Here is a 22,336-nt window from a genome sequence, read left to right on the forward strand (position 1 = left end):
GATGACCTCGTGTTTGAGAGCCAGGAGTCAGACATCCTGGATGTGAGTCCCAGCTTTGCTACTTACAATGTGAATTTGCAAATTATTTAACCTCTTTGGGCCTTCGTTTGCTTTATTTCTTACATGGGAATAACAGAGTTTTTGTGAGAATTAAATGAGGTATTAACTGAAAAGCACTTGGAAGAGTGCTTACCACACAAAGTAAGTGCTCAATTAACTTCAGATGTTATATATTTAGTGAGTAGATGACCCCTAGCATTGTCTTGGTTCTAATTCATACATTTTGTAAAGGAAATTAAACTTCCAGTTGAAATTAAACTTGCTCCTATGCTTCTACATTCCTTTTAGTTATGGTAGGAAGTGGTAGCAACAAGAGCTGCAAAGACAAAAATTCATGTGAAAACTCATCTTCCTATCTACCATTTCACATTTTATTAGCAGGAAAAGATTCTAACTGATGTCTTTATCTTCTTCTTTGGAACAAAGAAGTTATGTGTGTAGAAGAATTAGAAAATAACTTGTGGATTTCATTTTCTTTCAAGTGATGGTATCCAAAAAAGCCATATATCAGCCTGAACAGAGTGAAATTTGTGTTATAAATAGAATTAGAAAATGATTGTTACTCAAACTTTCTTATGGCACTTGTGATGCTTAGAGAAATCACATGGTCTCTGGATATCCATATTATTTTGATGTCAGCCGTAGTTTGCATTTTCTTAGAAACTTCAAAATCCAGCTATTTTGTGAGGAAGAGTTGCTGTTGTTAGTGATTTTATAGGGATGGTGAGGAGTAAAAATTACGGTCTAAGGGAATGGAATTTTGGGAAAGTCCTATTGAGGCTTGTTACATAGTGCTGAGATTTTCCTGAGAGTCTCGTCATGTAGGTGTGTGGGAATTTTTTCTGTGCATTCTCCATTGTTGTCCTCTGAGTGTCAGGACATTCTGCCTTTGGTCCTGGATACTCTGCTGCCTGTTTGGTCTGGGACAATAGTTTGCCCTACACTGCTGGAGTCTCTGGGTTGAGTCCTGAATTGCCTGTATCAGCGACTGTGCCTGTCTCATCTCCTGGCATATCTGATCTGACCCAGTCTGTGGGCCCACAGCCAGGGGCTGGCCTTTCTCTGTCTGCTTCATGCTGCTATCTGCCCAAGCCCTGCTAAATCTTTAGTTTTAAATATAGCTAAAAATGAAACCTCCAAAGTCACATGTAAAACATGAGATATTTATGCTCAAAGTAGGAAGAGCCAAGATAGTTCAGTGTAAGAAAGGCATAGTAAAAAATCCTAGCAGCAAGTCCCCAAAGACTGTCTGGTAAGAATTTTTGGAATAAATTTGTCTTGGGGGTGAATGAAATCTGAACACATTCTCCCCGTTTTTAAAAAAAAATTATTATTATTATTATTTTTACATTCTAAGGTATTGTTGCAGAGCAGTTGAGGAGAGGGGCAGGGGGTAGGGTGGGAGGAGGAGGAAAGGAGGGGCGTGGTTGAGGCCCATGGCACCCCCCTCATTCCGACAGGGGAGACCAGGGGGTTTCTGAAGGGCTGAGCTGGGCTGGATGTGAACGTCAAAGGATGCGTGGCTGAGGATGTTGGGCTCCCGAGCTTGGGCACTTCTGGTGGCAGCACAGTGGTTGTCACTGGGCTGGTTGTGGATGCTGGGGGCATGTGGCTGAGGCTGTCAGCCAAAATACATTGCACTTGTGCTAACTTAATCTCAAAAGACAAGTTTAGTAAGCAATTTTGCAAGTTCCTAAAATTGTGCTTTAGGAGTAATAATATAATTACATTTACAGAATTTATGATATCCTCCTCCTTGATTATCTTTACAAAATTCCTCAGATGCCTATTGTCAGATTCTCCAGCAGGGCCTATGACCTATGCTTCTTTGTTTCAATAAAACAAAGCCAAGGATTCTGATACTCTGCTGGGAAGGCTAGGCTCTAAGGGAATATAGAAAGCCAGATTAGGCCCTTTCCTACCTTCCCAATATTTGTCCCTCTTTCTAAACTATCAAGCTTCCTCCCAATTTAATAAGGACCCAGTCTTCTCTTGGCCTTCTCGTTACCCATTATACCTTCACTATTAAGGTACCCAAATGAATAGGCCTTCCTGGACTTGCCTCATGCTCCAGAATGATTCTATCTTTTGCTTCTTTGATTCTACCCCAGACACCACCATCCCAAACACATGAATAAAATTACCCATTTTTGTTTCATTCCCTTTCCTCAGAACCTTTAGATTTTGCTTGTGTCTGATAAAATATGAGATGGAACATGAAGATCATTTAAAATTTTTTCTCAGATAAAACTCATAGTTAAGATGTGAAATTGGATATTATGTTATCCAACAATGTTCCAAATTGAAAATCTTTATTTTTTATAGGGTATGCAAACTGTGTAAAATATATAATAGCTCAAACATGATAGAGGTTTATTTCTTGCTCATGTAAAGTAGAAAGCAGGTATTTCTAATTGACAAGCAACTCTCAGTAGGGATTCAGGTCCGCAGGCTTCTTTCATCTTCCGCCTTCTTAGCTTGCCATGCATCAAGCTGGTAGCAGGGGGAAGACCATAGAGCACCACACGGGGAAGGTTTGTGTGGGCTGGGCTCACATCCCATTGGCTAGAACTCAGTCATATCACTATGCCTAACTGTAAGGGAAACTGGGAAGTACAGACAGGTGGGTGCCCAGAAAACAATCTCACCCATGATCCTCACAGGGTTTAGTGGTAGGAAAGCTTCTGTCTCTCCTAACCAACCAGCAGGCTTCAGTTTGTATTATAAGGAGAGCCATGTGTTTTGCCTTAGCTGCCAGGAAGTTCAAAGCTAAATTTAGTGTTCAATGGATACAACTATTGTTAAATTTAGATTTTCTGGGACAATTATCTGCTATTTTCATTATATGACTCTTGTTCTTTTATCCTTGCTTTAATGGTTCTACTGCCTATGTACATTCTGTTGTAACTGAGCTAAAACTCTTTCTGGAAATCAGTGGAGATAAAAATGATGAATAAAAATTTAATGCCTTTCAAGTGTGGTAAGATTTTATAAAGCACCTCCATAGGTATCATGTTATTTGATCCTCTCACCAGCCTGAAATGTAGGCAGAGCAGACATTTTTATTTCCCATTTACACATAAGGAGATAGAGGCCCCAAAATATTTAATTGAATTCCCCCATGGGGCAGAGCCAGCACTCAGAGGTATATTATCAACTTTGTAGCCCATTTTGTGGCATGACTTTCACCAGCCACATCACAACCTTCCTTTGGGATGTTGTTCTAAGGAACAGGAACCCGATAGGATAAAGACTTCATTAACAAAATGAGCATGTTAAGTTATTAGCACACAGGTTCTGTTCCCTGCTAACTTGGAGTTAATACATAATCAGAAAATAATCAAACAACTTCAGGATATAATCAATATAAAGAAAGGGTTGAAGAATAAAAAAGAAAAGAATAACCTGTTGCTTTTTTATTATTTTTTTCCTTTCTAAAGGCATCTCAATGGAGACTTGTGAGAAGGTAAACAGGTAAAGCTTAATCTATAATGCTATTACATAGCATAATACAAATGCATTCAGCAGCCTCAGTCAATTCAGTAGCCTCAGTCAACAAAGGCAGCAGGTCAGAGCATTTCTCACCACATCTTCCTCAGTGAAATCAAAACACCCATTTTTGATGGCTGCAGAAATCAGTGAAGCTCTGCAGGTCTCCCTCCTCTACATTAAAGCCATAGCGTGGAGACAAATCCAATACTGCAGATGGCACAATTGGAAACGACAGAGGAAGTCTTTGGTGGTTTTGCCTGACTTGTTAGAATTCATGGGCGATGATAAGCAAACGGTGTCATAACTCAAACTCCAGGAAGTGGAGTTGTGTGTCAACACCAATAAAAAATTTGTCTTCCCCAATTCTGCTGCCTTTGTGTTGAACTTTGTGACAAGTTCTAACAGTCTCATGCCTTTTCCAATTTCTCTGTGTACTTTTGCTGGGTGCTTATAAAAATTAATCTGGATCAGAGGGGGTGGTGAAGAGTGCTTTTGTTGAACAAATGTTTTAACGTTGCTTTGGCCAGGATTGGAGCCAAGAAGGCAACCAAGAAGCAGCTTGTTATAAGGAAGGGAGAAAACAGCAGATCCTATTGCTATTCATTAGCAGAGCATCAACTTAGCCAGACGTGTAGACCAAGGGCACAGCTAATTTTCCAAATTTCCTGAAAATTAAATAAGAAAAATGAAGAAAATAGACAATGAAAGAACTGTGATTTATACCATTTTGACTTCACATTTGTCGTGTTTTACCAAGAACAGCATGCCACTGATGAAACAAGACACCACCAGCTCCATTTGCTAGAAATAGGAGGCCTCCAAATTGTCCCCTCGTAATTTCTGACCTTTTCCCAAGGCTCTGCCTCATGCTTTCTCAGGCACAAGTCGATTGGAGTTTTCTCAGCCCTCATCATGTCTCACCACCATTATAGGAGTACGAGACTCATAAATTCCTGATTCTTTGGACACTGACATTCTCTGCTGAGGACTACTAGGGGCACTGTTTTCCTCTGCTCCTTCACCTTCCATTCTTTCCCTAATTAACTCTCTTAACACACCTCAGGCCAGTTTGTCACACTAGTTTTGCTACAGACCTGCACTGTCCAATCTAATGGCCATGAACAACATGTGACTATTTAAATTACACAAAATAAAAATTTAATAAAATTAAAAAATTTGGTTCCTCACAGATACCAGCCCTATTTCAAGTACTCAGTAGCCACAAGTGGCTAGTAGCCACCATATTGGACTGAAAACATATGGAACATTTTTATCATTGTGGAAAGTTCTACTGGACAATGCTGCTTCAGACCCTTCTCATGGTTTTCTGCTAACTTGTTCTGCTCCCTTACTCTGACCACATTTATGTGGTTGAGGGGCTGCTGCCAGCTACTTAGTCTTCCTGGAACCACACTGGACACTCATGCCTTGGGGTCTGGAGGCCAAACTGATACTTGACCCCCAAGATAGTAGGAAATACTCTCCTTCACTTAGTTTAAGACTTATTTTTTTCCACATTTCTTTCTTGGGATTGTAAAGACTGGAAATATCTATTCTTTTCAGAGGAATCCTTCCCTCTCAGTCCGTTTCCATGCTCCCCTTCCCCAAGTGGTGTTTAGTCTGAATTTATAGTTCTAATGGCCAGTCATGAAATTATCTGACACCGGAGCATTAACCAAAGTATTTAAGTCACAGTTATTTACTTGAACAAATTCCCCTTTTAGGGCCTACCAGATGCTGGTGCCTCAGTTCGGAATATGCCTCCCTCACCCCCCCAACAATTCCCAGCTAACCCTACTCCTACTCCACGCTGAAATACCACTGCCTCAGGAAAGTCTTCTCCCACCACCCAGGCTGGATCAGCACCTCACCATAGCCCTGACCTCTCGTCTCATGGCTTCTCACGTGTTCCTTCTGTTGATCTTATCACATGTGCTCTGATTAAAAACATTATTTACATTAAGAATTATTTGTTTAAAGCCAAGCAGGTATGAGAGAGAAGTCAGTGTGAGAGGATCTCATGGGTGCAAATGAGATGAGACACCTGGAGGAGGGAGCCAGGTGTCTAAGATCAGACCTTAGGGAAATCTGTCAAGGGGCTGGAGAAACAACTGGAGTTGGTACTAATAAAAAAGCAGGGTTATTTCCTGGAACTAGAGGGAGGAGAAGCAGACAGAACAAAAGGGTGTACCCAGCCATATAAAATTTTATTTATTTTTATGATTCCTACTTAATAATCCCTTTATTACTAAAAAAATTTAGAAGTAGTACATCACTCTCATTGTAAAAAATCCAAGTTAAATATGAAATTGCCTTCTTCCCATGACTGCCTTAGCCACTGCACTTCCTTGGATAACTTCTCTTAATGTTGTGTCTTTCCAGTGTATTTTTAATGTATTTTATCCATATATGTACACATATATATATCACATTAGCTTTATTTTACATATAACATATTTACAGGTATTAGTATATTTTATGCATTCAAAGAACGGTATCTGCTAATGATATGAAAAAGTACTCAAACTCAGTTGGAATTTGATGTAAAACTCTGATCAAGAAAGAAGTTGTCTTTTTTATTCATCAGTCTGGCAGAAATTTAAAAGATCAATAATATTCATTGCTAGCAGAGAATCAGGGAAATGGGCACTCTTACTAATATTATAAATTGGCAAAGCTTTTATGGAAGGCATTTGCCAGTATATATCAAAGGTAAAATGTTAAATTCATCACATGTATATTTTTTGAAGCAGTAATTTCAATCCTACGAGCTACCCTAAATAAATTCTGATATGTGCAGAAATAAATACACGCACAAAGATATTCACTGTAGTATTGTCTATAAACTGGAATATTTGCAAAGTCCAAATTTTCATCAATAGATGAACAGATAAATAAATTATGGTATACTTCTGTAACTCAACTATTAAAAAAAATAAGGAAGACTTACATAAGAATGCCAAGGTTTACTATTTGGTGAATACAAGAAAATCATAAAACAGTGCATAATCATATTCTAAAATTTAAAAAAAGTGTGTATTTGTGTGTGTATAGAGACCTCAATTATGGAAAAATAGGACTGTGCTTATAGTGGGATAAGCTATATGGCTTTGTGGACACCTTATCTATACAATAATTCAATATAAAAATAAATGTTATTAAAATGTCGGTATATCTTAATAACTTAAAAACTCCATGATACTATTTCTAGATGTATGTCTAACAAGGCTGGATTTTTTAAACACTGCTAGATGTTAAAGCAGCACCTTTGATAGATATTTTGTCCTTCTACAAAGTACTATTTCTCTATCAACCTCCCTCCATTGAGTTGTAGCGTTAAGAGACAGACCAAAGAGAGCAATTTTTACTACCTTCATTTTACAGGTGAGAAAACAAAAATCCAAAAGTAACATCTAGGCTGCTATCTGAGGGTAAGGCATCACTCAGACAGGTGAATGGAAGTTGGGAGAGTAGTTTTCTAAAAAAGAGAAACAAAGTGCAAAGTTTGGCTGGGAAAAAGCAGTATGGTGCATTCAGGCCTCCATTTGCAGGAGTCAGAGAACTCACCTGCAAAGGGAAAAAAGAATAAAAAATGAGGCTGGATCACCAAGCCAGAAAAATAAGGTTTATCATATCAGGAGAGGCTTAGGGAGCCACGTTAAAAAGACACATTTATTTTGGGGGTAACACTGATATGTTTTAATAATGAAAGTGACACGGTAAGGTTGGTATTTTGGAAATGATCACTAAGGCTACAATTTTTGAGAATGGTTTAAGGGTGGAGGTGGGTGGTGGGAACAGGGAGAGAGGAGGCAGGGAGGGCCCTTAGAAGGCTGGCACAATGGTCTGCCTGGGCAGAAAACACTGAGAAATTGAAAGGATATTTAAGAGCTGTAACACACAGAATGTGCTGACTGATTGGGTATGTTGAGTAAGGTAGTAATATATTGAATTAGGGAACAGGGGAGGAGGAATTGGCATTTCCCCCAAACTTTTTATTTTGAAAAATGTCAAACCTACAGAAGAGTTGAAAGTGGAAAGATGAGTACAGTGAAGACTCATACCCTCCATCTAGATTCAAAAATTGTTAACATTTTGCTATACTTAATCTCTTTTGCACTCTCTCCACACACACACACACACACACACACACACACACACACAGTTTTATCTCAGTCATTTAAAATAAGTATCAGGTATCACGATAGTTTACCCCTAATTAGCTCAATCTTTATCTCCTAAGAATAAGGATGTTTTTCTAGATACCATAATGCCATTGTCACACTCAGGAAATTAACTTCATTACCTGATAAAAAGGTACGTATTAAAATATCTCCATTTGTTCCAGTAATGGCTTTTATAGTTTTTTTTTTTTTGGGGTTTTGTTTTTTGTTTTTGTTTTTTTAAAATCACAGACCAAATTCAGAATCACATACTTTAATTGACATGTCACTTTAGTTTCCTTTAATCTTGAGGAGTTCCTATACTTTTTCTGATCTTTCATGACATAGACATTTTTGAAGTTTATGCTAGTTGTTTAGAACATCCCCAAATCTGGATTTTCTTATTGATTCTTCACTGCTAGATTTAGGTTCAACATTTTTGGCAAGGGTACTGCATAGGAGATGCATGTCTTGCCTAGCATCTGGAATCACATTATGTCAATTGGTTCCATTTTTGGGGATGCTATAACTTGGATCCCTTGATTGGACTGGATTCGCTAGAGCTATCTATTGTTAAGGTACATGTGGAGTGATACTTTGATAGTGTGCTATGAGTGTTCTTTAACAAACTTTCACCCACTGATTTGAGCATCGACTGATGATCTTTGCTGGAAACAGTGACTACTTCGGTGGTAGGAAAATGGTGATTTTTAGATCCTTTTGATTCCTATACATTTTTAATATGGCATTGCTGTGTAAGAAAGAGTCTTATTTTTCTCACCCTTTTCTCTCTCTCTCTGTATCTTGAGTTTTGCTACAGATTCATGGATTCATGTACACTATTCAGAGTGTTACTATCTGTTACCATCATTATTTTTTCTGATACTCAAATTTCAGAATATCAGAGTATGTGAGCTCCTTCAAGCCAGCTCCTGTGTCCCTTCAACGTATTTCCATCAATCTTTTATCACTTCCTTGCTTTCTGGCATGGATGATATTCCTGCCCCAGACCCGGAATCAAACATTTCTCCAGGGAAGCAGCTGCTCTCTTTCTTTCTTGATCAGTGTCTTGCACATACCTCAGGTTTCATTTTCCAACTAAATGGGAATCTCAAGTTGTTTTCTCAAAGATATTCTTGCACCAAACATTAACTTGATACATTTTTACCTTATCAGATAAGAGCTGTAAAGAACCCATTGAAAGGTTTAGCCACAAGGTTTTTACTCTTCTTGGTAAGAACAGCTTCAGTGGAGGGGAAAGGAAAGAATGTGGATTGCAATAGGTTGAGCAAGTTAGAGGTGAGGAAACGGAGACCATGTGTAAACATGACTTCTCCACGTTGGTTGTTTGAAAGGAGAAGAAGGATGCAATGTAGCTAAAAGCAGATGGCAATGTCAAAGGAAGATTTTTTAATGATTTAAGTGACTTGATCATGTTCAAATGCTGATAAAAAGAAGTCAATAGAAAACAAGAGGATGATAAAAAAGATTGAGAAGGTGGGAGAAGGACATTTCTAGAACACAGAAGTTCTGTTGTCACAGGAGAGAAGGCGATGATGACAGGTACAAGTCATATGCAGTATGCAGAACATTGAGGAAGTTGCCATCTGATTGTTTTCCTCCTTCCCCCTCCTTTTTATTCTCTTTTTTCTGCTCCTTTATTCATGTGAATTAGAAGTCAAACTTCTCTGTTAGATAGATATGGACAGGAAAATGATGGAGTAGGAGTTTGAAGAAAGTGGAGAATAGGAGTAAGAGTTCGGCAAAGAAACATAGAAGGATTCCTAGTGATAGATGGACCTCTGAGTTGGAGATCATGTATTTTATTATAGTGGCACCATTCTGCCCATTTGGGTGATTTTTATCTATCAGTGTTAGCAGTGTGGGTATAGGTGTGCAGAAGATGCTTTTGCAGGACTGGTGTTGTGCTAAATACCTGGGATGAAAGGATGGCAGGTCAAAGAAATGAAGATAGAGACCAGAGATGGATTGCAGTGTTGTGTCTTTGGTTTAGGAAGAATGTAAAAACAGGAAAGAGCTGATAATTTTGTGAAAAGGTTTCCCTGAGAAACTGGATTAGAATATTTTTGACTTTTTAGTCATTTTATACTTACTTTATTGATTCAAAGTTTGAATATAAAAATTGAGTATATCATTATAAAGCTTTAGGGTTCTAAGTAGGTAGCTTTTATCAAAACAGTACAAGATCATTTGAATGTACACACTCTAACCTCATATTTTTCTAGTTTGTTGATGACTGTGTTATCCTAGAGAGAACCAGCTTTTGTTGAATTCAGTATATTTGTGGTGCGGTGAAAGTGGTTAGGAATTGGAAATCTTTGGTTCTAGGCTTGCTTCTGCCAGTAGCGAATAACTATGTGACCTCAGAGAGGTCTTTTAAACTCTCTGGGCCTCAGAGAGTTAAACAGTTTCTTCCTTTCAAATGAAGGATTTGGTGTAAATTCTCTAAACTTCCTTCCAGCTCCAACATTTCATTAATTTGTGATCCCTGGATGCATGAAATTCTTTGCCACAATCTTATGGTTTCCAACAAAGGGACAGCAACTGTTTTTAAAGTACACATGTATCCTGTTATAGTAAGATTTTGCTTAGGCAAAAACAGAAGATGGTAATAAATATCATCTTAGATCTATAGCAGAGAATTGAAGACTTCCATAGACTTAGAGAAAAATTTTAAAAAATTACATGTTTCAGGGGTTATGATCATCTTTATTTAAAAGACAAAGATTTGTTGATTTTTACCCCCTGCAGCTGCAATTTACTTCTAATTCAATAGCTAGATAAGAAATCTAACTGTTTAATTTTTGTTCTAAACCTTAAATTCAGTATAGGAATTTCCAGGTTTGTGTCTGTTAGTCACAAAACTCTAACTTCATTTAAATTGATGAGCTTTTGAAATATTAATATCACAGTGTAAATAAAAATTAAAACCAACGAAAATCCATTGAATCAGGAAAAAAGAGCACTATGAACCTTGGCTGGCACATTAGTCTCTCTTGTTCTGTTGTTTAATCTCTCATGAATGTTCATTGGTATGTGAAAATTGCAAAGGATGATATAAACTCATACATCTGTTTTTAAATAACATGTCTAATCTTCTGCTCCAGAAGATGTTCACAGGGTTTGACAGCAAACCCTAATGAATATTCATTACCAATACACTTGGTGAGTCAGGGAAATTGAGGCAAGTACAACAGAATGAAGTATGAGAAAGCAGCATGTTAGTTTTAAATTTAATTATAGAGGTGGGGAAAGGATGCATTTTGATAGTGTATACTTGTTCAGCTGTCATGGAACATTACCCTAAAACCATGCCAAATATTTGACAAATGAAACATTAATTTTGGTAAAGTGGTTGGTAAAACTAGCAGGTTCTGGAGAAAAAAACCAAGATTCTGAGATCCTATCATAAAGTATTCTCTGTTATGGAATGTGTCAGCATGCTTGAAAGCTACTGTAATGGTTAATTTTAAATGTCAACTTGACTAGATTAAGGAATACCTAGAAACCTGGTAAAGCATTTTTTGGGGGTGTGTCTATGAAGGCGTTTCCAGAAGAGATTAGCATGTAAGCCTGAATGGACTAGGTGGGAAAGATTTCAATATAGATGGGCACCATCCAATCCACTGGGGACCCATAAAGAACAAAAACAGAGAAAAAGAAAAATCTCTCACTCTATCCTCTGGAGATGGGATACACTCTTCTCTCCTGTCTGTGAACATCTGAACTTGAAACTCTTCAAGCTTTGAGTTCTGGGACACACCAGCAGCACCCCCAGCTCTCAGGACTTTGGCCTTGGACTGAGAATCACACCATTGGCTTCTCTGGTTCTGAGGCTTCCAGGCTTGGATTGAATCACATTACCGGCATGCAGTTTGCAGACAGCCTATGGTGGGACTTCTCAGCCTTCACAATTGTGTGAGACAATTCCCCTAATAAATCCCCTCTCATGTATTTATATACATATGCTATTGGTTTTGTCTCTCTGGAGGACCTTGACTAATACAACTACATTTAGTTTATTTATTTATTTATTTATTTGTCCTTTTTTTGAGACCGGCTGCACCGCGCTCAGCCAGTGAGCACTGTGAGCGCACCGGTCATCCCTATATAGGATCCGAACCCACGGCGGGAGCGCTGCTGCACTCCCAGTGCTGCACTCTCCCGAGTGTGCCAAGGGCTCGGCCCTACATTTAGTTTTAAAAAAGGAAAAACAGTGGTTAGTGTGATGCTTGTGCCCTTACTTCTGGTAACTTAGAACTATGTGTCATTCATATGACCAGCACACCCAGGTTCTCCAATGAAGTGTAAATATTTAAAGAGCATTGACCTTGTCCATCTTGCTTAAAGTTAGTGCTGAATACTTAGAATAATGTTTGGCAGGGCACAGGCACTTTATAAATATTTGTTAAATGAATGAATGAATAAACTTACACCAAGCTGCCTTGCATAGTGTATACTCATTATATGTTTATTAATGAGTAGATCAGTGGGTGGATGGATGGAAATATTTTTTTCAAGTGGCTTGCAATTCATCATTTGACATTTATTTTCAGGATCTGAAAGCAAATATTCACCAATGGATGGACATGCTAACCCACTACCAGGCTGGAGAAAAAAATCAAGATTCTGAGATCCTATCATAAAGTATTTTTTCATGTAGAGAAAAAGAAGTATTGCAGAATTTCAATAATTTGAAGTAAAAGCAAAAAAACTTACAAAATAAGGAAAAGTTTCTGGTCCATACAATATTTCTGTTATGGAATGTGTCAGCATGCTTGAAAGCTATGGTAATGGTTAATTTTAAATGTCACTAGCTGGCTGTAGCAGAGGAGAAAATACCCAGATTTCTGACCAACTAGGGCTGTGCTTGCCCCATAGTTTTAAATTTTAAACTGGGGCTTTTATTCTTGTCTTGGGCAAGCCCTTATTTACAAAGTAGGAGAAAAGAAGAAAGTTTTTCTTTATTTATTTCATTATTGCTATAGGAAAGAGATAGGAAAAAATATATATAAACAACATTTCTAAGACTTGGCAGATTTTGAAAAACCAAGTTGAAGGTCTGTTTTGGGAAGGTTTTGCTCTTTTTTTTGCCAGAAAGCATGTAAATATTTAGGCTTACTACAACTATTTTTTAGCAATCAATTGATGAGCCTTAAGAAGAGTAATACCCAGCATGGCGAGGGTCTTGGGTATAGGCAACCTCATATTCTGCTAATGGAACTGTAAATTTATTCAACCATTTTGAGGAGAATTTGGCCAGATATATCAAAAACTTAAAAATGTGCAAAGTCTGGGCCGGCCCCATAGCGCACTCGGGAGAGTGCGGCGCTTGGGAGCGCAGCAGCGCTCCCGCCGTGGGTTCGGATCCCATATAGGGATGGCCAGTGCGCTCATTGGCTGAGCGCGGTGCCGGCGACACCACACCAAGGGTTGCGATCCCCTTACCGGTCACGAAAAAGACACACACACACACAAAAATGTGCAAATTCTTTGACTTAGCAATTCTGCTTCTAGGAAATTTCCTTCAGGAATTAACTGGAAGACTGAGCAAAAATGTGTGTGTGGAGATATTTATTGCAGGGTTATTTGTATAAAACAAGAAAACATTGAGAATAGTTGGAATTTTTAATAATGGGATTATAAATGTATGTCTTCTCTATTGAATATTGTGCTGCCATTAAAAATGATGACAAAGGCCAGTAGATAATGTAGGATGCACAGTTTCATGCTGTGATGTAAATGGAAAAACTGACATAGAAAGATAAGAATACCATGACACCATTTGGTAAATACTACACAGTCATTTCTATGTTTGCTTAGAAAAATATCTGAAAGTCTGGTGAATTATGGAGGGTTTTAACTTTTAGCTTATCTGTATTTTCTATAATAAACATGGATTATTTTTTGCAAAAAATAATTTTTAAAGTGTGTTGGTACACTCACATATTGCCAATTCAAAGCATATGATATCATCTTAATGACAAAAAGGCTGTCAAGTTTCTTACAAAGGATGTATTTTTACAGTTTTGCATTTAAGATGAGAGCTCAGTTTTCATATAAGTTACAGTGAAATCCAAATCTTACAAACCTCAGAGGCTGAAGGGAATTTTATAGAGTTCATGCTTTTTCTAAAAAGACAGTCAGCTCACTAGATATGACTGGAGCTGCAGAAAATGCTTTCTAGGCAGAAAGGAATGATTTTTATAATATTCTTTGAAAGAGATTTAGTAAGACAGGAAGATTTTCTAAAGGTCTAAAGCTGTGCCTAGTGAGATAATCAATCAGACATTCTGAGTATATTAACTTTTTCGGTTCTTGCAAAAACAATTGGAGACAATAAACTGGTTATTTTCTTACTCAATAGTTAAACAGTCATAGCAAAATAAACTTACAAATGTTATCTTAGGAAAAGCTGAGTGAGAATATGTTTTCTAATGGCTCATATACTTTTCACCTTTATTAGAAGAGGGGTTCTAAGAGAGGCAGGAGTACTAATTTTTTTTACCTTAAAAAGACCAAACAGAGAATATTGATTAGTAGGAGTGAAAGGATATATCTTTAAAAGCACTATTACTATTAGGTAGTTTTTATTTGAAAGGCTTACATTTGAATTGGAACAAATTGTCTATTGGGAAGAAGATTTTATTAAAGCCATAGTAATTAAACTTTCAATAGAAGGGAATGAAAATTAATTATTTTATTCTCTATGTTTTATAATGAAATCAAAATTTCTAAATTCCTAATATTTTCCTCTCTGTACTAAGTATATGCTTGTGAATTTAGCTTGATGTGGATGTGTATTCAACAACAATAACTAATGTTTGAATCGAGTCATTCAATGTAAAGATGGCCATTTATACGGATTATCTTATTGGAGCCTCATACAAACCCTGACTAGCCTAAGGTCACACAAATATTATGTGGTAAATTCAGGCACAAGACTCACATGGTAACAAAATTAGAACTAATGTAAATATATGTATATGTATGCATGTGTGTGTATATGCACGCATGTGTATATGTGTGATGGCTCAGAGATAAATTATTCTGCCACTCAGTTTTGAACCTAATACCAACTGAGAGTTTGTAGCAACTCAATCATGGTATATACAGGTTCATTTTTAGATTGAAGGGTTATCTTAGCTTCCTTTCTGAGGAGTTAACCTTCTGCCAAGAAGTTCAGGATGGGCTCACCTAAAATCACAGAGCAGCACTACACGGGGATCAAGATAAGGCGGGAGCTAGGATTACTCACATCGACGAAATGTCCATCTTGTGTATGTAAAATAGTCATGGTTTCTGGGAACAGGTAAACTTTACTTTCACAAGACTCTCTTAGGACAATTTTCTATTTATGCCTCTGATGAAGAGAGGCTGAAACAGTGTGTTTAGTCATTTCGTTTTAAGCTCAAAACTAGCATCTGATACTATAATGGTAATGGTCATAGAAGCAGAAGGAGTGTTTTCAGGACCAGATTTCTTTTTTTACACTTAAAATCTGGGTCACTAAAAAATATCCATCTATCTAAACTTTTTAGACTAAAAATAATTTAACAGAGATAAGATTGATGGACTTATGACTGGCTCGAAGGGCTCAATACTAATTATTCCTCAGAAAGTTAAGTTAGTTCATTAAAAGCCTAGACTAACTTCTATTAAAGACCTGATTACTGAGTTCTTACACATATGATATCTCAGTTAATCTTTGTAACAATTTTCTTGTGATTGATACTGTTATACCCACTCTACAGATGGAGAAATTAAGGCTCAGCAGTGAAATAGCTTGCCAGCAGTTCTTACAACTACTGGTGGAACCCACCTTTGTTTGACCTGCTCTACAGCCTGCTGCCACCAGTGCTGACTGTCAATTCCGACACTGACTCTGACAAAGTAGGAAAAATTGATTCTCTCATCATAAATCTCACTGAACTAAACAGCAATATACTTACTCATATGAGGGGTCTTTAAACAGTTCCTGGAAAGATTCATATTATCTTTTAATTCTATTTTTCCTCAAACTTTTTGAAGTACCCTTGTGTTTGAAATAGTCAGTCTTTATGGATTGTGTATTTGTAAATTTGCCTACTTCCTAAAAATTATTTGTAAATTCCCCAAATCTATACTCATAGCAGTTTTATGGTCCTTTGCTGACCTGTGCAGAGTAGTGAAAAATTTTGTCTCCCAATGCGCACATTCCAAGCTGAAGTCTAGCAAGGCAACATACTCTGCCTTCTCGTTTCAGCTCTCACACTGTAAAAAAGTGTCCTTTTTGCTATTTAGTGCCACACTTTCCACATTTTTGTGATTTTCATTGGTGATTCTGCTTTTAAAAATGGTCCCTGAGTGTAGTGGTGAACTGCTCCCTCATGTTGCCAAGCACTAGAAAGCTGGGATGTGCTTCACCGAGAAAATATGCTCTAGCTTCATTTAGGCATGAGTTATAATGTGATGAGTTGGCCATAACTTCAACTGTGATAAGTTAATAATATATGTATTCAATCAGTTGTCTTTCAACAGAATACACATAAAGAAAAACTATGCATTGTTCAGTTGATGAAAATATCGTGACCAGAGGTTTGTTGAAACCAAACCTTGTGTCTCTACTAGGAGAAATGGTTCAGTATCCACTAATTTGATGTTCACAGAGACTTTATAGCACATAATTACCATGGATAGCAAGAATCAACTGCATGTGGTTTCACTGTTCTTTGTTAATGGTGTATTTACAAAAGTGGACTTCATGCCCTTGGATTAAAGTTTCACTATGAAGTAATTTTACTGGCTGTGCTAAACCCTATTCAGGGATTCATCCATTTTCTTCTATAAACCACTTTTTTAGTTTCCTATTGCTGCCATAGCAAGTTAAAGTTACCACAAACTTAGTGGCTTAAAACATAAACATTCATCGATTTATACTTGTGGAGGACAGAAGTCCCAAATGGGTTTTATAGGGCTAAAATCAAGGTATTGTCAGGATTGCCCTCCTTCTGGAGGCCCTAGGGGACAATACTTCCCTGTCTTTCCAGCTTCCAGAGGCCACCTGCATTCCTTGGCTCGTAGCCCACATCACTCTGACCGCTGCTGCTGTTGTCACATGTCCTCTGCCCCTCCTGCCTCCCTCTTCCAGTTATAAGGACATTTGTGATTGAGGATGTCAGCTTCTAGCCCTGTCAGTTATTTGCTCCTGAGCCCACATTTACTTCAGTATTATTATAAAGTAAAAAACCTTTTTCTTTGTATCTTGGAAGAATTGCTGAATAAATCCCCTGTGGGGGGTAGCACAATGCTCTTGTGCCTGTGATGCTTTCACTGTTGTCTTATTTTTCATTCATGTTTCTAGTCCCCAGAGCCAAGAAAAACCATTTGTATGTCCAGAGAAGAGTTCATGCAGAGGATGACAGAGATTGTTAGTTGGAGCACAAAGGAAGAATATGGGGAGCTCTTTGACAAAGCAGATGTGGCCCAAGACGGCCTCATTAATTGGGACAAGCTGACTTCATTTCTACTGTTAGCACTTTATGAGAAAGATGAACGAGTGAAGGCAACTGTGGTTCCCCCGTGGAAAGACCTCGAACTCCTCCCAGTAAAACACAAGGACGCCATTCAAAAAGTGATTTTTGTAAAAAGTTCAAGTCATTATCTGACTATCAGTAAAGAAGGTTTATTAGGAATCTGAGGAGAGAATCTGAAGCTTCAAGAGACACTTCCCATCACTTCAGATGCCACCAAGCTCAAACACCTATGGGTGACAAGTCTGATTTCCCTGGAAAATGTAAACAAGGTAAAAATCTTTATAAATAAATATACTGCTTTATAAATAAAGGGGAAAATGATGGTACAGGGCTCCTGATCAATATAAAGTATAATACTAGCAGTGACAGAGAGCTGCATTAGTCTTTCGGTGCCTCTCGTCTGACCTGGAGGGAATAAAAGTAGAGCCAAGAAGAGCTACTCAATTTCCCAAGCTGTTCTCTTGCATGTTTTAAAATGACACTGCCAATAATGACTCAGATTCTTGGCTCTGTCCCAAATGTGGCTATGCTGCATGATTAGCTGATAAGACCTTTACTCCTCTATGGTTTATGGCATGATCATGGATCTATATGCTGAGCTGAGAGGCTATTACAGTGCATGGCAGAGCTCAATGCAATTAAAGGGAACTGCTTATCTGATTTTGACTAGCACTAGTTAGTTTCTTAATTCTGATAGATAGGGCCCACTCAGTCCAAATATCTTCATATGACTATACCTATGAGCAAGATACTGTAGGAAAAACATTTTGTGGGGAAAGGTTGCAGCTTAAAGAATCTATATTCTTAATATTTTGTATTAAGCCAATGGTGATTTTTACTATGAAAAATTTCAAACTCACACACTTTAGTATTAGGACCCTGATGTACCCAGTATCCATCCTTAACCATTTTCTATTCACAGCCATTCTTGTTTCATTCATACCTCTCCCTTGTTAAGATCCAAAACATGAAAACATCAAATTACTTCATCCGAAAATATTTCAGTATTTCTAAAAGATATCTCTTTTTTTAGCATAACCAAAACACCACTATCATAGTTAATAGCAATAATTCCTTAATGTCATTAAATATTCAGTCACATGCATATTCCTCTGATTGTCTTATAATTTTTTAAAATATATTTTTTGTATTTTATTTGTATTTTTCTTAAAGTGTACATTGTTTTAACATCAACAACCACAAAAATCCCCTGCTCTCTCTCCTCAATTCCTAAATTTGCTCCTTAAAGGCATCCAATTTCAGCACTTTAATTTGTTCTTTACATTATTAATTTCCACTTTCTACATGCTTATATTGCAATTAAAAAAATTTTAATGGTATTCATCGTCTATATTGACTCCTGGTGCACCTCTGGTTGATTGACACGTGTTACTGATTTTTTTTTTTCCTTTTTGTCTTGTTTTCGTGTCCGGCAACTGATCGCAACCCTCAGTATCGCGCCCGTACCGGACTGGGACCGGCAACGGGATCGCAACCCTCGGTGTTGCGCCCGCACCTCGCTCAGCCAGTGAGCGGGAACCAGTCTGTATGTGGGATCCGAACCCTCGGTGGGAGCGCCGCCGCGCTCCCAAGCGGCGCAGTGTAGCAGTGCGCTACCGGGCCGGCCCCGTGTTACTGATTCTTGATGGAGCTTACTCAGAGTGAGATATTACAGAATCAGAATCCAGGAAAGAATATTTAACTTTCAGGTTACTTTAGTAGACCTTAGGACTTACTTATTTATTTGTTTATGTTAAGAATGGATTAAATATTTATTATTTTTTTAATTTTTAACTTTAAAAAATTATTTATTATTATTATTATTATTACATTTTAAGTTTTTGCAGAGCAGTTCAGGAGGATGGAGAGAGGGGAAGAGGGAGGGGTCTAGTTGGGAGAAGGAGGGAGGGGGCGTCATTAAAGCCCATGGCACCCACCTCATTTCAGCAGGGGAGCCCAGGCGGCTTCCAGTGGCAGCTTAGTGGTCATCACTGGGCTGGATGCACACATCAGGGGATGTGGCTGAGGCCTTTGATCTCCTACTGCCCCAGCTTGGGAGCCTGGGGCGCTTCTGGTGGCAGCTCAGTGGATGTCACTGGGCCGGCTGAGGATGTCAGAGGGATGTGGCTGAGGACTTCAGCCTTTCCACCCACACTAGCTTGGGAGCCCAGGGCACTTCTGGTCCTTCTAAGTTTTATAGGTGTTCTTTGGTGGTGTTAGACTGTAACTGGTTGGTATCAGAACTTTGTCTCTGATCTTTGGGCTTTTTGATTTTTCTTTCAGTTCTGTGTTGGATTATTCACTATTTTCACCACTTAAACTCTGCACTGGAACTGATTTGCTGTCCTGTGGTTACTTCTAAAATGGGGGAACTTCCTGTGGGAACCAGCACTTGAGCCCTATGGTTGAGCTAAATTGTTGCTTTGCTGCTGATTCTCTGGGGAAGGCTTTTTCTGCAGCTCAGGGTTTAATTGTTGACCTTGTAATCACTTCCAGGTTTTGTGAGGTTTGATACACCTGGTTGTGTGGAAATTCTAGTCTGGGCCTCATGCTTTTCAGCAAACTGCACCCCCTGAAGCTATATTCCTGACCAGTCTCCACTGAGTGGGCCTGTGCTGATTGGAGGACAGATCAACTGTCCATGATGTTCTCCAATGTTCCCCTGGTGGACCCATCTCCCCCACCCCCTCACTCTAAAAACTTCCCATGGGACAGGCCATGCATGGTCCCTTGCAATGACTCACCAGCCTCTGTGTCGCTCCTTTTTTACATTTGTCTGTGGCTGCTTGCTCCTATCTGGGTCCACAGGAACCCTGTTAGTGGTCTTGCTGGCCTGGGGGCCTCCAAGGTGCTCTTCTTTCCTGCAGCCTCCAAGCAAATTCATACAAAGGGCACAGCAGTGGCTTTTGTGAGCTCTTGCTCTACATGCTCACTGGTGTCAGCCTTGAAGTGGCCATTGCTTGAAATGGTCAGAGTAATCCTTTATTTCTCTCACTGTGGCTTTTCCTGACTTCATGAACTCTGTAGGCCTCTCCTCTTCCCTTGAGCTCTAGTGATCCCAGATTGGCAGTCATTGCTTTTTAATAGTTGTAAATTGGTTGATTGTGGGAAAGGGTGACACTGGGTACTGTCTATTCTGCCATCTTGATTGGAAGAGGGTTACAGAATTTTTAAGTTTATTAAGACTTGTTTTTATCACTTAATGTATAGTCTATCTTGGAGAACGTTTCAAGCCCACTTGAGAAAAATGAGCATTCTGCTGTTTTGGGGTAGAGTGTTCTAAAGACATTTGTTATATCTAGTTGATTTATGGTGTTTGTTAAGTCTTTGATTTTCTTGTTGATTGTCAGCCTCGTTGTTCTATCCATTATTGAAAGTGGGGTACTGACATCTCCAATGGTTATTGTTGAAATGTCTGTTTTTTTTTGATTCTTCCACTTTTTGCTTCATATTTTTGGGGCTCTGTTGTTAGAAAAATGGCAGATGTAAATCCTACCATGTATGTAGTTATATTAAATCTAAATGGATCAAACACTCCAATTAAAAGGCAGAGATTGGCAGAATGGTTCTTTATTTTAGTAATTTATACATGTTTATTGATATTCTCTCTTTGGTGAGACATAATTCTCATAATTTCCTTTAGTTATTTAGACATTGCTTTCTTTAGTTCTTTGGACATATTTATAATAGCTGAATTAGAGCTTTGTCTCATGAATCCAATGTGTGGGATTTCACGGAGACAGTTTCTACTGACTGATTTTTATGTTGTTAAATCATTTACCCTTTAAAAAATAGCCTTTAAGTTTTACCTGACTTATGAGAAGGCTACTTATAGAGTTTTAATTAATTGATTTCTGCAAAAGCCTTTGCTTGCTTCGTAAACCATGGCTTGTAAATGACTGTGTGATGCTATTGCTCTCTGTGTCTTGTCTTTACTGTGTGATTAGTCACCTGGTCTCCCATAGATGGAGAATGTTGGTGGGTGTGTGGAGTGGAAATAGGAAAGAAAAGGATGTTCAAAGGCCTTTAATGGGAAAAGTATTTTCCTGGCTAGAGTCCAAAGTTAGAATAAAATACATTTGTGCCATTATGCTATACTTCTGTAATATTGTTAAGGACTTTCAGGAAATAGTGTCTGATTGGATTTGCATGCCTGCTTTGCATGTTGATTTTACTAAATCTATCAGAAATACTTTTTGACTTTCTATTCTTCTACTTTAGATACCAGTGGCTTTTACAAGTAAAGAAATTCATTTCTGTGATCTACTGTCCAAAGAAGAATTTCCTTGTCAGTACAAACTCCAAGAACTGAAAGGAACACCAATTTGCATGGATTATTGGTATGATCCTCTTGATGCCCATAAATCAATTCTTTCTTTTGGGGATATAACTGGAAAGGTAAGTGAGGAAAGAATAAGATTGAATACTATGGATTTAATCATCAAAATGTAGCCCCAAATAGAAATTAAAATGCAATGACTTTCTGATTGAACTACATTATAGATTAAAAGGTCACACATATTGAGCATGGAAGAGATGGATTAGGTCACAATTCCTTTTTCTGCTTATAAGATGAAATTTTGTTGTGTTTTTCTTTCTTTCTTTCTTTTTTTTTTTGCCTGTGTGTAGTCTCATTTTCCTCATTTAGAAAAAAATATTGCTAACTTTTTTCATAATGGGATGTTAGATCTATTAGATCTCAATAGTAATAAGTGTTTAATATTAAATGTCTGAGTTTATCCTTCATAAGTCTTTCAACTTAATTATTCTGATTTTCATTCATAAGGTTTTGGGTTTCTCAGTATCAGCTTCCTAGGAAGATCTCATTTTCTGTATCATGTAACAAGAGGACAGATGCATTAGAAAGGACAGCACTGAAGCTTGTACATCACATACAATGATTTCCATCTTCCTATCAAATTCCACCTAACCTGTGAAAAATTATTCCTTACTGAATGACACTAAGATATGTTTGTGACCTCTGAAGTATTCTAATTTGGGCAATTTCCTTTCATAATTGTGAAAGCATTTTATTCTTACTGTTTTTTAATGACCAGTGTGTCTTAAAAGTAAGTAATAATCTGC

The 22,336-nt window shown here is 37.9% G+C and overlaps 1 protein-coding gene across 1 annotated transcript in view; it reads left to right on the forward strand.

Moving 5' to 3' along the window:
• WDR49 (WD repeat domain 49) overlaps positions 1 to 22,336 on the forward strand; it is a gene marked incomplete at its 3' end in the record, with an annotated part of 55,131 nt that overhangs the window by 3,914 nt on the left and 28,881 nt on the right. The window contains 2 exon segments of the mRNA XM_008585845.1: positions 17,080 to 17,520; positions 21,473 to 21,649. Coding sequence (XP_008584067.1) covers positions 17,080 to 17,520; positions 21,473 to 21,649 — 618 coding nt within the window.

This window comes from Galeopterus variegatus, unplaced genomic scaffold, assembly GCF_000696425.1.
Source record: "Galeopterus variegatus unplaced genomic scaffold, G_variegatus-3.0.2 Scaffold3733, whole genome shotgun sequence".
Classification (NCBI taxonomy): domain Eukaryota; kingdom Metazoa; phylum Chordata; class Mammalia; order Dermoptera; family Cynocephalidae; genus Galeopterus; species Galeopterus variegatus.